Source organism: Micropterus salmoides, unplaced genomic scaffold (assembly GCF_014851395.1).
Source record: "Micropterus salmoides isolate LMB-PRFRI ecotype aquatic unplaced genomic scaffold, ASM1485139v1 Ms_hic_scaffold_6, whole genome shotgun sequence".
NCBI classification, from domain to species: domain Eukaryota; kingdom Metazoa; phylum Chordata; class Actinopteri; order Centrarchiformes; family Centrarchidae; genus Micropterus; species Micropterus salmoides.
The window spans coordinates 32730870-32748744 of record NW_024044348.1 but is presented as its reverse complement, the minus strand read 5'-3'; the positions used below and the strand labels follow the sequence as shown (position 1 = coordinate 32748744).

The window sequence follows — 17875 nt, the reverse complement described above, 5'->3', positions numbered from 1 at the left end:
TTAATCTACTAATCGTTGCAGCCTTATTAGATCTTGGTCTTGGACCCTCTTGGAAGCTATGCAAGAAAAATGATGCAGCAGTCAGTTGTAATGCAACACAAAGTGATGAATCATAAGTGAAAGAAGCAAAACAATATTTGTAATGTAGTAAAACTTTCTAAAGCCTTAAATTATTTCTCTGTCCTTTTTGATATTGAATTTGTCTTCGTGGTATTCGCAAAACTTTTGTTTTACATTTATGAAAATAAACACGCATTGCCCAGGCATGACTTGCCTGTATCTGTTTTTAGATTGTTCAACAGCAGTATAATGTGTATATAGTCACTATGTTGGCTATACATAACTACTCGTAGTTGGTGTGTCCAGCCCTCTGCTTTGAAAGCCAGGCTTTGAAACAGTTGGTCATGCCTTCAGATATAAGTCATATTTGGTTAAAGGATCAGTTCAGAGCCGCTCTTTTAGTAAGCAATCAGTAAAATGTCATAATTACAGTAGAGAAGAGCAGTAAAGATTCTGAATAATGGTGATTTTGTCCTTAAGGAGATGTATTAACTGTTGTATTGTTTTCATCTGGCATGGCAGATATTCTAAAATTAGTTATTGATTGTCAAAACTAAAATCACAACATATGATGATCCACATTGAGCCATGCACCCCTCACCCTGACCAAAAACCCGGAGGCTGTCAAGCCTGGTAATTATAGGGACTGCTTTGTAAACCAGGCACATCCATGACTACTTTTAGTGAACAGTCACACCCATCCCTGGAATTCCTGGAAGAGAACATTACTGGTTTGGCTGTGTTGAAGTGCCTACTGTAATTATGTGGCCTTTAATTGTGCTCTGTTAACACCGTCGGACTGGGATGAGCTGTGACCGGGGACAGAGATGAGTCTCTTGTTTGTGGATTTGAGACTAGCTGGAATATTTTTTGTTAAAAAGGGTCATTTTCCATCATTTCACTCTGCCATGTAGAAGAATTACAATGAAAGAGAGGGGGGGAGAAAGACAAACTACTTTGGCCCAGTCAGAGGTTTTCTGTGCTCTACTTTATGACCGGAGTTTTGTGTTATGTTGTGTAACGGATAGCAGCTTAAATGCGGGCTACTGATTTGAAGTTTTGTTCTAGTAAGATGGCAGAGAACGCTCCAGGTTAAATGAAAGATTCCATACAGCTTTCATTGCTACTATTCTCCAGCCAGTTTTGGTAGTAGATGACATGGTCAGTGAGGACCTGGAGCACAAGGTCCAGCCAGTCTAGCAGTTATCAATCATAATACCGCCCTAAAATGCTTTGTTTCACTGACCTCTGTTGCACCTCTGATTGCACCAGTCATCACATTTGGATGTGGTTGGGTTTGGTCAGAGGTTCAGATGCAGCTCCTTCTTCATAAAAGGTAATGTATGATAACAGGATAGCGTTAAGAAAATATGCGAGTCAAAGTAAGCAAGGCCCATTGGCAAAACATCTGGGCCTGGAGTTCTGTTTGTGATGAATTGCCCAACATGTTTTTAAGGCTGCCAGAGAGGTACCGTAGGTCATGAGCACTGCCAACCAGGCCAGGCTGCCTCAAGGTCAATGGGAATCCTATAGTCTGCCTCCTTCATCGTTTCCATCAAATTCCAGGGATATTTCTCTCTTCCCGTGCCAAGCAAACACATGAGCACAAAGACTCAGGAATGTAGACAACTCCTTGTGATGCCGCCTGTGATGTCAGTTGGTGGTTGGAGAAAACAAAATTAGAAATGGTCAAGACTTTTTAGACTCAAAGGGGACTGGTACTGGTTAAATCGTAGGTTTGGCAAATGAACCTTGGGAAATAAACGTGGCAATTTATTTCTAAAAAGTAGGTCATTTTGGCCACGTGCCAGTCATGTGAATGACACAAACTATAAAAATAATATCAAAACATCTATATTTTTAGGCAAGGCAGTCCATGAGTTCTAACAGTAGCATGAAATAATCAAGAGGGATCCGGTCCAAGTGACTGTAAACAGGCATTGGGGTTGAGGATTGGGTTTATGGTGTCAGTGATATGGAAACCCTGGGCTCAATACCATGCCCTTTTCTCCGGAACAGAAACACAGGAATGTACTGGATTTTGACTTTTTCTCGCAGTAAGTCATTGTTAGGAGGTTAAACATAAGAATAAATGTTTATAACGGGTTTTCAAAGTTTGAGGCGGGCCTCCCCAGGGGGCTCCAAACAGTTTCAGGGGAGGCTCAGTGAATGGAAGTGAAACAATATTACAATATTTATTGCATTAGTTCACAGGAGATCACATATAATAGCCTACATGTGTGAGTTCAGAGAGACAGTAGTGTGTCAGAAACTAATAAATGCCTTAGGACAGACATTTTTTAAAAACTATTTGGTGTAGTCAGAAGTTATGTCAGACAGCAATATTAGGCTATCTTGGCTCAAATGTTGAGCGTCTATGGGATCAAATAATATAATTATCATAGGCATCCAGGAATTTAGTGAAACTTACCAAGTAAACCAAAGATGTGGTGAGGGGGGCGCCGTATCCCAAGCTTTGTCTGAGGGGAGGCTCGCAGTCTCAGACTTTGAAAACCCCTGGTTTATAATATTTAGCAGCCAGCCAGTCACTCACTCATCAGTCTCAGATCTACCAGGGCCAGAGCTGTGTTTGATCATTTAAAATATGCAATGTCCTCATCCTCCTTTCCCTTCAATTCATGTGTTGCTTGCATATTACATTGCACCAACCTATGTTCATCTTTTGCTTTTGGTTAATTTGTTTGCATTAGAAGCGCTAAAAATCTGTTTTCTTTTTTTTCTGGCAAGTTGCTTCCAAATATCTTATTTTATAACACACATGTGCAGACACACACATCACCCTAATCAAGAGTTATCTGCGTCCTTCTGCCTAAATTGTATTTAGAGTGCAAGTTTTGGGTTTTTGAATGATAAAATCAAGATGTGTATGTGGTTTGTTGTCATAATGTGTGTGTGCCTGTGAACCCTTACCTTTGTGGCATTGCATACAGAGCCAGGGCAGCACATACACATGCACATGATAAGGTCAAACCTTAGTCATTGGGTATGATTTCAACAGTCTTGTTGTTTGACCTAGACATAACCCCCTAGAAGAGATATTCTCTTGTTGTGGCGATTGTTATTTCTGCAAAGCTCTTTGTCCTTCTGGAACTGTAGCCATATGTGATATCTGTCCAAATATTAACTTATCATGGAGCTGTAGGTATCAGGAAACAGCCAGTGTGATAGTTCCTTGTAACGCTCATCTGCCCTGTTATTGTCTGGCCTCTGTGGAGGCTCCGGGGAACAAAGTATTTGTCTTGTCTTTTCCAGGTCAGTCAGCAGAGGGATGCCAGGAATTCCTTTTGTCTGTAGTTACCCTGTAGTGTCAGCTGATCTGACAGATGTTTGGTCCCGACATGTTCCACAAGGTTAACTGTTGGCTCTGTTTAGACGAGATTATACAGAATATTTTTTATATTCTGATGTTGTTTCATGTGCTTTGACTATATGGTAATTACAAGGTGTATGATTTGCCCAGACGTTCTGACAGCAAACTGTGCTGTTTAATGCCTGATAAGTCTTGTTATTTTGTTCCTGTTTTGTCATGGATGAGGAGACTTGATAGACTGACTGGGGAGAAAAGCTGTTTAAGTTGTATGTAGAAAGGTTTCTGGTTGTGCCTTTTATGGTCACCAAACTAGAATAGTGTTTGCACTGTAGCTGTATGTAGGAAGCATGCTGTGGTAAACAGTCTCTCTGGGTAGAATGCAGAACAAATGGATAATGAAAACAGTTTTGGTAGTGTTTACAGGAGGGATTGTGTACTTTTTTTTTTTTTTTTTGCACTAGCAACTCATACTTGCCAGAAGAGGGGCAAAGGTGTTAACTAGGGCTCTAACTAATGATTATTTTCATTGTCGATTAATCTGTCTTGATAAATCGATGAGTTGTTTGGTCTATAAAATGTGAGAAAATAGCCCATAGTCCAGGATGACATCCCTCAAGTGTCTTGTTTTGTCCACAACCCACAGATATTGAGTTTCTGTCATAGAGGAGTGAAACAACAAGAAAATATTCACATTTAAGTAGCTCAAATCTTGCAGATTTTTCTTTTCTTTCTTGAAAAACACTCTTAATCAATTAATCAATTATCAAAGTAGTTCAAAACGATCAATCGATCTAACAACTAATTGATTAATCGCTGCAGCTGTAATGCTACCACAGACCTGGTCGGGTGCTTTTGTGGCATTCAATAAGAAACAACATTTTTAGAGCAGTGGTTCCCAACCCTTGACACCACCATTTATTTCAACCATTTAGAGACCGAGTCAAGACCAAGACCAGTTCCCCACATTACATGAGACAATAAAATGTGGAACGAAATCATAGGTACTTATCAAATTGATCTGAAAGTATGCTGGGCAATAAAACAATAATGATAATTATCGATAAGAATATAATAAAGGTTAAAAATCACTTAGTTTTTCTATTAAAATGTTTATTTTGTTGAGGAAAAGGGACTGAAAAAATATTTACTAATCATATTTGTTGAAAAAAGATTTTATCATAATAGTTTTGAATATTCTCCCTCAGATTTGTTAAGTGATCCACTGTTTGGCATCAGGTGATTGTCACATTCTGACCATAAAGAAAAGTTTAACCCCTTAATTAACCATCTGGTTCCTTCAATTTTCACTCAGGAGCAAAAATCAGCCTTTAAATGTGTAAGAAATAATGATTTTACTTACTAATTATCAATATGGTATGAAATTTATTTTATCGTGATAACATTTTTGGCCATATCGCCCAGCCCTATCTGAAAGATCCTCATTCCCATTAAAACACCTATATACAAACACTAAGAGCTGAAATCAACTTAAGCATCTTTATTCAACGCTCCTTTTCCATGTTTACCATCCACTTAACACTAGAGCTGGGCGATATGGCTAAAAATGTTATCACAATAAAATCATTCGATATTGATAATTAACGTGATAAATGTCAAATCATTATTTCAAGCAGTTAACGGTGATGTAACTTACACATTAGCTACATAGCTTTATGTGGCCTGTCTCATTGTTTGTCAGAAGCAAAAATGTAACTTAGGAACAAGATGTCACCACATGCCCTGTCCTCAGACTCTAACGAACTAACTGCATTAGCTGCTTCCCTCAAAATGTTAACTAAATTAGGTAGCTTGGGCACACCTAGCTAGGTGGCAAATAACTGTCATACGTAAGCTTACTAGCTCTGCTAACGTCACGTACATATAGCATACCTTTCTTTATGCTTTCTTTCTAAGTGGCAGTAAAACTTAATAACGTGGTTCCAGCTGACTCCGTAAGGTAGCACTGCAGTATTTACAGATTGCTGTGTGTTTTCTTCTGGACCCTGTTTGACTGAGATTAATTCTTTATAGTTTAGATATATCATACATATACATATCCTCCCGCTCCCAGACAGCCACGGCTTCTTTCTTGGAGTGCGTGTGAAGGGGGGCGGGGAGGGGGACAGCCGTTAAGGTTAACAACACATTTTTAAGGCATTGCATGTCATTCAAAGTGTAGTCTCTTTTATCAAATAAGTCGAGTTACTTTACAACCATGGGGAACTGGTTTGCTGGTTTTGTTTGGGAATCACGACTCGACCATTGGATCACTACAGGTATTGGGCCTGTAAATGCTGTCACATGAATCGGCAACAAGATCTGATCCAGTGTCTCATGACCTACAGTCCATAGAGGTATAATATTATTGGTAGGCAGGCAGTAAGGTCTTTAGAGCCCTGTGTGAGTCCCCTCTTATTGAGAGAGTGAGCCACGTCCAGCTTTTCATCACTAACGGGAACTAACGGGAACATGAAGCTTCAGGCCACACATCTCTTGAGATGAGGAGAAGAGGAGGATATCCAGCATTACTTTTGATATTCCTGTCAGCAACACTGTGCAACCTGTAGCTTTTTACCTTCACTATACAGCTGGTGCTTAATATGAATGTTGCCTGTACTTGTTCAAGTGTCTGCCTCGGTGTTAAATAAAATAGATATCTGATTTCAGTGTAATCAAACCTTTTGGGATGGGAAAACCCTTGTGTTGATTTATTAATCGTTCATCTATTTGGCATCCACAAACATTACTTTGCACCAGCCAACGAAAATGATACCTCCTCTGTCCTGTTTCTACTAATTGTTTCCATCCAGGCACAGGTTTTTTTAAGGTCTTAGGTCTTTTTACCAAAGTCTACCAAATAAAATGTGCAACGGCATGCATTTTTATCAGTGATTCTCAAGAGGGCTCGAGAAGATTACATAACGAAAAGAATTCCAGTAACTCTGGTACTCTTTGTTATTATGTTTGAATATAGCGATTTTGATTGTTCATAGATTCTGGCAGCCCAAACAAAAACATAGCTGTTGGTGGCCTCTTTTGCTCAAAGCCTTGTTTGTCAGGCTGGACTGACCGGCAGTTTGTCATGTCTGTGGCTGTCTAATGCATTTGACCAGTTGAACTGACTGGCTGGTTGTGATGTCTGGTATCTGTTGGGAGGCTCAAGAGGTGGACAGGACAGTACTGGTCAGCTGTGAATGGACTGAATAAATGGAGGTCCTTGTACTGACTCAAATCAGCCTGTAGACAACGTACACACTACTGACTGACTGGTTTTGTGAATGACTGATTCACTGACTGAACCCACACACTGACAGACTGTCTGGCTGTAACAGAACATGCTTTGTGCGAGACAGGAAACACAGCAATATTGTTGTTTCCTGTCCGTCACCAAGTTCTTGTTCAGTCTGAGAAGGCCACACTGGTGCTGGTAATTTCACATAGTGTGTGGAGTTTGGAAATATCTATCCTTTCCCTGTACCAGCTTATCCTTGAGGGATCCACCCAGGACAGGTTGCCAGTCAATCAGAGCATAAAGACAGACAACCACTCTCAGAGTCGCCAAAGTGAGTGTGGAAACACCAACACTCAGCTTTTAGTGGCCTGAACCAAAAAGCTGACCCATTTATTAATGTTTGCATGTGCATGTTCTGATTTAGGGAAAGGGGGGGAAAAAATGAAATCAAATTCCACCTGATTAAGCCTGAGGGAATTAAAGACATTTCTAGCTAGATGCTAGCCAATTGGTTTTAGACCCATTTGAGTTCACGCTGGGAATCGAAGCTGTAGTGCACATGCAGTGAATGAGGCTGAATGTAGATGAATGAAATGGTGCAGATCAATATATTTTTTGTCTGCTGGTCGGTAGCCTCAGAGACAATTGATTAGATGTTTGGAGTAGAACTCTGTTGATATTATTGGTGATATTATTGTTGATATGTTCTGGTTTTGGTGATCGCACTGTATCTCATCCATGTTGCCTAATTCCTGCAATGACAGCCCACTCTGGCACATCATGGTTTATCACAGTTGTTTGGTTACTGTCTATGAATGTATCGTAGACTGTGGATATTGTTACTGAAACATTTTGGACGTCAGAACAAACCCTGTAGTTGGCATTAATATTACTTACATTGTCATTTTAGACATAATGATTCAGTCCTGCCGTAGTGGGACTGGTAATTAAAAACCAAGTCATACAGGAAGTTGAAGGAGCCCCGGGGGCCTGTTCCTGGCAGTCTTTGTCACCAGGACAACACAATTAATGGGAAAAAAAAAAAACCCCATCACAATCCCAATATTGACTACAGCCATTTCCATCTGACTTCCCCATCGAGTCAAGTTATTTATAAAGCCCAAAACCATAAGTTTGAACTTGATTTTGTAAAACCACAAGAAAATATATTTTCCCTGTATTTTTATGTCATTGGAGCAAATCCTTTGTATTTGGCTCATACACCTTCTCGCTATTGCTGAGCAAAAACAGTATGCATACATTTTTTTTCTGTTAAAATCATGGATCATGTAAAAAAGTTCTGTTTACTGAGTAGTACTGACCTTCTGTGGACCTATTTGATGGTCTTTAACATGGCAAAGACTGAGGTTATTAATCAGATTAAAAAGATGCCAAATGCACCGTTAATACTCATTTGTCCTTAACAACATAACTTTTGTTATGAACTGAAATATTACAGTCAGTGCTGTTGGCTACAAAGCCAATACAGATCACTGTCTGTGTTTTTGAATCAACTCTGCTGTCATCAGTCTAGACATCTGCCGTTGCCTGTTACTGTTGTGTTGTGCTGCTGAGTAGTATACACTGCTAAAGCCTGGAGCGTCATCCCAGCAACTGTTTGTCTGTGTGGGACATCCTGTTCCTATCACCACGAGGATGCGGGCTGAAAACAAGGATTAACAATTAGAAAGGCTTTTAATTCTTAGTTGATCAGCTGATCAACAGGAGAGCGTGTGTGTGTGTGTGTGTGTGTGTGTGTGTGAGAGAGAGAGAGAGAGAAACACTTTCACTGTTTAACCAGCCAGCAATATATTTTATTATCCTATATGACTCTGACATCGTTTGATGCTACGTGGCTGCTATAATTGATTAGTTTAGAAGCAGCCACCCAGGCATTTTCCCACAGTTTGGATCGTGACTGGTGTGAGTTTCCCAGCCTACCTTCCTGCTGGGCTGGTATTTCAGTTTCCCTGGAATGGCCTGTATCGGCTATATGACCCACAGCAGAGATCTTTATCCTACAGCCGACAGTGCTGCATAATGACAGAATGGAAAAGGTGAACCGTTTTAATGCGTGGAGACTAGCAACTTTTTAACTTTCTACAACCTACACATTCATTTTCTAGTACCTCTAGTCTTTGGGCACAGGAAGTAATAACCTAGGTAGATTGTATTCATAAAATGTTAAAAAATAATAAAAAACACACACATTAACAATCTGATTTTCCTTGTGGTCCAGCATTGTCAGTGACACCCCATTACCCTCAGCACACCCCAGGCAGTCCAAGGTCACCTGACAGTGTCAGCAGCACTAAATATTTAGTATAGAATATGGTGCACAGAGTCAGACTTTGAAAACTCCCAAAGTTAAATTATGTATATTATGTACCCTAAAAGTTTTTTTCGATGCTCAACATCACCAGCGTTCACTTTTGTTTGGTTTGTTTGGTTGTTGTTGTTTCTTTACCAAAAACTAAGTAACGCAGCTTAAATAATATGTGATTGAATGAGGTATTTTTTTAACCAAGCTCAGTGTCTTTGGTCTTTACTCAACACTGATGATGAGTGTTTTTAATAGAGTGAGCTCAATTCATAGTTATCATTTCATATATTTTGAAATGGTACCACACGCTTAATTCTATTTGTGTTTGTGTTGTCTGGCTCCCCCAGCTGGCAGCTCTGGTGTGTGTGTGTGTGTGTGTGTGTGTGTGTGTGTGTGTGTGTGTGTGTGTGTGTGTGTGTGTGTGTGTGTGTGTGTGTGTGTGTGTGTGTGTGTGTGTGTGTGTGTGTGTGTGTGTGTGTGTGTGTGTGTGTGTGTGTGTGTGTGTGTGTGTGTGTGTGTGTGTGTGTGTGTGTGTGTGTGTGTGTGTGTGTGTGTGTGTGCGTGCGTGCGTGCTGCTTTGAAAAATACATTTTTAAAGGGTGATTTTGGTTTCCATCCCTTTATCTCCATCTTTAAACACCTTCCTTCTCCAGCTTCCTCCTCCATGTCCTCTTCCACATCTCCCCCATCTGTAGTTCATTTTCTTCCTCATTCACCCTTTTACACTTCCTCCTCCTTGTTCTCCTCCTCTACCCCTTCCTCCTACTCCACCACCACCTCCCCTTGTGCTGCAGCTCTGCATCAACCCAAGTGCAGTAAGTAGAGTAAAAGCTGGGATCCATTATGCTGCAGATGTCCAGTGGAATGCTGATCTACACTGTATGTACCCGTCACCCCCCACCACCACCACCGCTGCTGTCCACCCTATACTGGTCAATGAGTTATGTCCAGGAGGGTACAGACTAACAGCTTCAACCTGAGCCAAACTCCAGGCACACATTATCTCCTTCCTCTCTCTACAGGCCTGAGGCCGTACATTATCACATTGCAAAATTACACCATTTGAACACAACCCCCATCACCCCATTGTAGGGTTCAGAGGGCGAGATGGAGTTGGTGGGTGGGGGGGGTGCTCGGAGCAGAGAAAGAACATTCTGTGCCAGAGAAATGCAGCACTGGTTCCCTCCTGCTGAACACAAACAGCCTGCTGAATGGTTGGTGGGACCACACAGTCTGAAGGTTCTGATTGGCTTCTGTGTCAGTCAGGAGGCGGGCTGGAAGGTCATCTCATGGGCACTGCCTGATGATGATTTTTTTTGTCATATGGGAAGAACAGTAGATTTCTCTACTGCCCGAAACTCACACGTCACTCAGGGGGAAATGACTTGTAAATGAAAAACAAAGTGCTTAAAACACCTGGCAGCACATAGATGCTGTATTTAATTAATGGTATGCAGTTTATATTGCAATTAGGGATTTCCCAAGCAGATGTGCTGGATTGGTTTCACAGCTCAAGGCCTTTTCTATTATCATTTATTTGGTCTGACAGGCTGTGTAGCATGCAAAAACTGTAGTTCAGCAGGATGACGAACAATAAACATTTACCCTGAAACTCAACAAGTCATCACTGACAGGTGGGATTGTAGCTCAAAGTGGCTACTTTTTCCTCTGTATTTCTGTCTTGGTGGCTTCTAAAACCTCAAAAACACCTTGTCCTCCCATTTACTGCGTCATGCATGCAGTACACATGCGCTAGAGTTAAACAAGCAACAGCTGCCGAAAAATGTGTGACTGAAGTTAATAAGTGAACAAACGGCGCTAGGAGATAAAACACTGACACCAGCAACCTCGTAGACTACGTCATTAGATTGAATAACTAGACGTGGATCATCCTCACTCTCATGGAGGTGGTTTTGCTTTGGGGAAAAAAAAACGGACGTTGCTCAAAAGACGTCAATCTGCAAACTGTGTCAAAAATCGGCTGGCGTTAAAGACCACAATCTAACCAAACTCAGGTTCAAACACCATTACGCTGATGATGACCGAATCAAAGCCACTAAGCCCACAGCTACGACAGAGCTCAGGGCTAATAAAGCAACAGATCAAATGGTTTTTATTTGAATACTTCAGTTTGAAATGAATAAAAGAGACCTGTTTCCATTAATGTCACGAGTGAGCTAGCACAATATCAGACTTTTACAGACACATTTTTGAAGGATGCCAAATATCGTCTTATTATCGATTTATTATTGATGGACAAAATTCAGCTGTGCTTTTTATGGCGGCCGTTTTTCCCGAAAGCACCCTTTCTTAAGCGTTAAAACAGATTAAGCAGATGGTTGGAACTTTCTGTTCTGTTTCAGGCCCTGGGAATGACTTCCTTTTCCAATTTGACATCAGTTTTGTTTTTTTTTTGAGAGAGAGAGAGAGAGAGACCAGCGTCCAGCCCTTTCATCGCCCGTTTACTCACTTTGAACACAGAAATCTGGACCCATGATGGAGAAATCACTGAAATACAAATAAGAGAGTAGCAGTAGGCATCTCCGCTTGGCCTGATGTCTTCAGTTTGTTTGACAGAGACGGCGGAGACAACGTGTTGAAACGCGTTTCAGTGTTTTCTCACTCACCATCCTGTAAACATTTCCCATAACTTCACTTTGTTTGGTTTCTGTTTAAACACAGCCCTTGGCTAATCTAAGTGGATGACATAATCAAAAGTACTTATTTATTTATTTATTCATTTATTTTTTTGGTCATACAGACATACTCACCAACACACACACAAATCATTTCAAGCAGTGCTTTAAAGCGTCTCCATAGCAATTAGTGTTTGTTTCTGTGGTAGATAGTGTAGATGCTTTCAAGGTCTTGAACATTTCTCTCTATAGAGTGAGTTTGAACCAATCTGCTTTGCTCATGTTGAACCAATGAGCTGCTGTCTGTAAAGCTGGGTTAAACGTTAATTGCTTACTTTAATGGTGATGATGAAGGTGATTTTAAATTCCCCTGCCGTAATGACCAACAGGCCACCACGTTCTATACTGCACCTGGGTCAGTCCAGTGTTTTTCCTTCTGGAGCTCCTCAATCAGTATCCTCTGTCATCAGTTACAATATCCTCTTATTTAGAGGGACACCGCAGCAACTGGAGGAGTTATTTGTAGCAGCGCTCGGTGGAAAACCCGGGGCGGAGAATCTTTTGTCACTGTGACTCTGCGATGAACTCCGCACAGCGCTACTGGGCTCAACACCAGCCCACCCAGCAAACAAAAGCAGAAGACAAACAGCTCTGACAGGTTGTTCTCTGGACATGGTTTGTTTGGCTTTATGCATAGTCAAAAGAACCGATACATACGAAGGTGTTTTTGAAGCAGACTTCACACCTTCCTCATGGGTGCCTGTTTTAATGTGTGTTGTCAGTCACTCCCCACTAAATGCAAATCATTTGCTCAGGACTGACGGGTAGTGTTTATTTGTTAAACGCTGACGTTTGCTAAAGTCAGGGACGTTCAGGCAGGTGTTGTTGGGATAACGTAGAGCTGATGTTCCTTTTTAAGTTGCAGTTGTTGATTGTCCAGATCCAGACTAGGCAGGTAGTTTAAACACCACATTGCAATCCATTATCACACTAGAACTGCATCCTAATGCTAATAGCAACATTTGACACTTGCCACAAAATTTTGTACTCATGCTGTGGATGAGAGGGTGTCCCAGATCTAGACTGGCAGTCCTCTGTATGCGGATATTAAGAAAAACAAAACAGGACACAGTACCAATTAGCAAAGTATTCTTTCTTGCTCTCCTCTGTTTTCTGAACATGTGAATGAGCATGTTTCCCAAAATATCCCAATATTCCGTTTGTTCCGTCCGCACAAAAACCGATGTGTAATTTTTAGACCTCATTTTGTTGTATGGATTAAACGTACGAGATGAGACATTTTAAGTAGTGAACTTTAAAAAGTGCTAGTTTCCTGTGCACAGAGCCAGGCCCTGCTGGCTGTTGCTTCATATAGTCAATACAGAAACGAGAGTGGTATCAATCTTCCCATCTAACTCTCCGCAGATTAAAGGAATATTTTTGGGGGATGCACTAAAGGAAAGCTCTGGTTTGTATTACCTTTTCAAGTGAGAGCTTTTCAGCTGTCAGATTGCTTTGCTGATTTTGCTTTGTGTAATATGTAAAAATTCTGTAGTGTGACTCCTTTTTATTGGACAGATGTCCTAATGTGTCTTCATGTCAATTATTTTAAATTACCAAAAATTTTACATCCTGGGAAAAAAGTCAATATTTTTTATTCATTTGCAAAGGTATCATACTTTCTCTCTCACTCTTTTTCTCTCCCCACCAGAGTGCCCAGAGAAGTGTGTACGGCGAGCGTGCACACCGGATGGCGAGTGCTGCCACCCTCAGTGTCTGGGCAGCTGCACAGTCCCTGGTAGTGACACAGCGTGTGCGGCGTGCGTGCATTACTACCACCAAGGACGCTGCGTGGCTGACTGCCCTCCCAACACCTACAAGTTCGAGGGCTGGCGCTGCATCAGTGCCGAGCTTTGCTCCAAAGTCCACCTCCCCGACTTCGACAGCTTCATCATCCATGGTGGAGAGTGCATGTCTGAATGCCCACCAGGGTACATGCGCACCGCACCCAACAGGTGAGCTCCCCCCCATTTCCATTTTAACATTTTATCAGGGCAAAAACTGAATATACTGCTACAATAAAAGTCAGTTTGTTTTGAGGTAAACGGAGTCCCATAATAAACCTGTAGTTTGGTAGAATAATGAAATCTTCTAGTTAAATCTCAGAATCTCTCCTTGACATCATTTAGCTTGCGCTGGCAAACACTGACAAACATTTTCAGGGACAGAAATAAGGAGATTAAAGGAGTTTATGGAATGAATGTACGTCAGTAAAAAGGCACTGTACCGTCTCCTGTTCCCATCTATCGCTTCCTGTCTCCAGTATGTTCTGTACAGCCTGCGATGGCCTGTGCGATAAAGTATGCGAAGAGAAGGTCATCGACTCCATGGATGCTGCTCAGTCTCTCAAAGGTTGCACTGTTATCAAAGGCAACCTGCATATCAACATCCGGAGAGGCTGTAAGTACTACACTGTACCACTAGCACCATTCTACAATTTGTCAGCTGCTCAGGAAATTTAAAGAGGTTTGTTGGTTACCTACTGTTAAACCATGATTGATGACACCTGTAGTCTCATAAGGCGTTAGTGCCAAATTTCTCAGTCTGGACAAACTGTTTTTAACAGACCATAAATTGTTCTACATAGCAGAAGTGATGTCAGGATTAGTCTAGACCAAAGTTCTGTATAATTTCCAGGTGTTGGAAAATTAGAAATACACATAATAGGATGAGGAAGAAGAGCCTTAAAGGAGGAGGGGGAGGTTGGGAATGGAGGGAGAAGGATAAATGGAGTAAGGAAAAGAAAAGGGATTTCGGTATATAGCTGTTTGTTTATGTTTTAACGAAGTGATTTTCAGTAAATCACGTATAAAAACAAAGCGGTCAACCATGAACGTAGTTTAGTGCAAAGTAAAACAAAAAGGTAGAAATGCATCAATAGACGCTAATGAAACGATGGTTAATAACAGCGGTGTGTCTGTGGGCGTCTTTGTGTTTGTTTAGACAACATGGTGGCAGAGCTGGAGAGTTTCACAGGTTTGATCCAGAGGGTGACGGGTTATGTGTGGATCAGACATTCCCACACTCTGAGCTCCCTGGCCTTCCTCCGCAGCCTCAGATACATCGATGGAGAGGACCTTCTGGACGAGTAGGACCACACACTCAAAACGCACACAATTAAACTGCAAGCGCATAGATGCGCGCACACACGCAATCCCAGTTAAGGCCCCAACGGCTCACAGGTGACTGATGTTGGTTCACAGTCTGGGTTGTTTTCTCTTGAAACAGCCTTTGCTTCAGAGGATTCTCTTGAATAGTGATTTATTGTAGTGAATAGTACTCGGCTCCATGGTCAACAGACTGGATAAATTACTGTCTTTTTAAAGAGTCTGTTTTGTTGCCGCACTCTAAATGTGAGGGACGACACTTTTTAATCCCAGATTTGCCCGGTTGCTGTAGAGAGTTGTCGTAGTAACCAAGCAATTGTGCAACACTGGTGTTTTTAATGTGACTAGTCAAGGTCATCACTGAAATGTTTGAGAAAAGGAAAGGATGTTTTGACTGTGAGGGTGCAGACTGGAAAGTATTTTACCTACTTGTTTTGGGTTGGTGTCTGTAATATCACTAATATTAAATAAAAAAAACGGCAAAATTATAATACAGCATAACATTCACAGTACAAGGAAAGGTTCTGTCAGGGTCATAGAGAGTCCTTGACTCCCTCCTCCGTCTGTTTCTCCATGAGTTCACAGGAATCTTACTGTCCCAAGGCCTACATAACAGTCATTCCTGAATGTCTGGGTGTTACCCAACGACTCATAAAAACTGCTCCTCTCCCTCTCCATTTCCCTCTCCCTTATGCACTGAAAATATGGCATTGTCCTTGATCAGAAAGTAGGCCTTCAACTTGGCATGAATAGCAAAACCGACAATAACCCAACAAGGAGACAATGAATGTAGACTTGAGAAATACATTGTTGCCTAGCATTCATTCTTCCTCTCTTCTTTCTGCCCTGTAGTGTGTATGCCTTCTCGGCATTTGACAACCAGCAGCTCCAGTATCTTTGGGACTGGAAGCAGCACAACCTCACCATCAAGGCAGGGACGCTGTTCTTTAGAGCCAACCCGAAGCTCTGCACGTCCGAGATCCGCAAGATGTGGGAGAAGACGGGCATCCAGGGCCACTTTGAGGAGAGCGATTTCCGAAACAACGGCGACAGAGCCATCTGTAAGTGTCGCGTGAGCTTCAGTCTAAAAAAAACAACCCCACAAATATTTAAATGGCTACGGTCCTGTACATGTAGAGGAGTTAATCTAGCTTACAAACCGTTTGCAAACGCCTCCTCTGAGCCTGATGTTGTTCCACACCACATGTCAGTATTTACTGCACCACTGTCACCCAAACTAATTGCTGCATATTTTAACAAAAACATACTGAAGCACTTTGATTTTAACTCGACTCTCCCTCCCTCATTCCTTTCTCCCATAGGTGAAAGTACTATCCTGAAGTTTAAGTCCAACAGCACCAGCAGTACAAGGATCAAACTCACCTGGCAACGCTATCGCCCCCCTGACTACAGAGACCTCATCAGCTTTATCGTCTACTACAAGGAAGCGTACGTTTCTCAGATTTGCCTGCAATTGTTAGCTGCTTCCTTTCCCAGCCTGAGCACTACAGACTGCAGCAGTGATAGGAGCTGAAACAAAAATCAGAGCTCTATCTGAACCTCACTATCAGATTTATTAAGAGGACTTTAAATACACTGAGCAGCAAATAAAATCAATTTAATTAGTAGCCATGTGGAGCCAAGTTTCTAAATTTGGTGCAAATTTTAAAACCATTTACATAAATCTACATAAGAAATTGCTAATTAATATGCGTTTCCATCCACTACTGTTATGTGATTATTTTAAAAGTTGGGCTTATTAAGATGAACAACTGGAGGCAGCAATTCTCCAGTTGGGTGCCATTAAGCCATTGCAGAAGAAGAGGGCACAACAACATGACGTAATTTAAAGAGTTTCAGTCAAAGCTCAAATGAACAAAAAAAACATCTGCAAAACGTGACGCAAAGATTATGTTTGTCTTATGTATTAATTTGAGGAACGTTACTATCTCCGCTACTTTTCTCTTTCTCTCTCGTCATTTAAGTCACCTGCTTCGTGTGTCACGATTTAACTACCAAGTCAGTTTCCACTGCACTCATTTTATCGATACACCAACTTTTCCACCTCTGTCAAGCATAAAAACCTTTTTTATTTTGACCTTTTTTCTTCAAATTTTTAGCTTTTCCACTCAGGTTTTTTCTGTGCAAATTGAAAATAGTCATAAAAGCGGGGGGGTGAAAACACATTTGGAGTTTGTGACATGTGACAATGTTAACCCAAGAATAAAACAGTCTTATTAACTATGAAGATCTGAGAAACACACTAACTTAAGTCACATCTCTTCAATAATATATGTGAATATACTTGTAACTATTTAACCCTTTTGCTTCCAGGCCATTTCAGAACATCACAGAGTTCGAGGGGCAGGATGGCTGTGGCTCCAACAGCTGGAACATGGTGGACGTGGAGTTGAGGCCAGACAAGGACTCTGACCCCGGAGTCCTGCTGTCCGGCCTGAAGCCCTGGACGCAGTATGCTGTGTTCGTCAAGGCCATCACACTCATGGTGGAGGACAAACATATGCCGAGTGCCAAGAGCAAGGTGGTCTACATCCGCACCAGCCCTTCAGGTAGGTATCGTTTCATAGGTCACCAAGGTTACAAGCAACCAGTTGTTAAGGTTAAGGGTAGCAGGCTGCATTGTCACAGAAGATATTACAGACGTTACTGTGAGCCAAGATTGATTGCAAATAACACAGAGGTACTAAAAGAGTGAGCTTGAAATTTATCTCAGCGAAGCCTATAAAAGCCAGTAATGTCAGAGAGTGTCTTGAAGCGATACATTTTCGTGAGTGTAGTATGTAGGTCAGAAGTCATTCCTTAATTCAGGCGGACAGTAAAGGAAGAGCAGTCAGTTGTGGTTGTAGCAGTGCTGGAAGATTGGAAAGTCGTGAACGCTTCGTCTGATTTGTTTCACTACGATATTAACGTTCATTCTCACCAGAGCACGCTTACTGACAGGTAAATGTTCTGTTCTTACTGCTGCTTGTTTTTCAAATAGATGTGGGATTGTTTCACGATGACGTAATCCAAACATGGAGAAGACTGTATTAGTAAACACAGCTGCATCTCAAAGAGATGGAGGAAAACGGAGTTACAAAAAAGACCTATAATAATATATAATAT

At 41.4% G+C, this 17875-nt stretch overlaps 1 protein-coding gene across 2 annotated transcripts in view; it reads left to right on the top strand.

The window, feature by feature from the left end:
* The window catches only part of igf1rb (insulin-like growth factor 1b receptor), a 47256-nt gene that overhangs the window by 19485 nt on the left and 9896 nt on the right, over positions 1–17875 (top strand). For both annotated transcript variants that reach the window (XM_038700741.1, XM_038700740.1), the window contains 6 exons: positions 13294–13597; positions 13906–14042; positions 14586–14730; positions 15602–15810; positions 16072–16198; positions 17084–17319. In XM_038700741.1, coding sequence (XP_038556669.1) covers positions 13294–13597; positions 13906–14042; positions 14586–14730; positions 15602–15810; positions 16072–16198; positions 17084–17319 — 1158 coding nt within the window. The remainder of the gene's footprint in view (positions 1–13293; positions 13598–13905; positions 14043–14585; positions 14731–15601; positions 15811–16071; positions 16199–17083; positions 17320–17875) is intronic.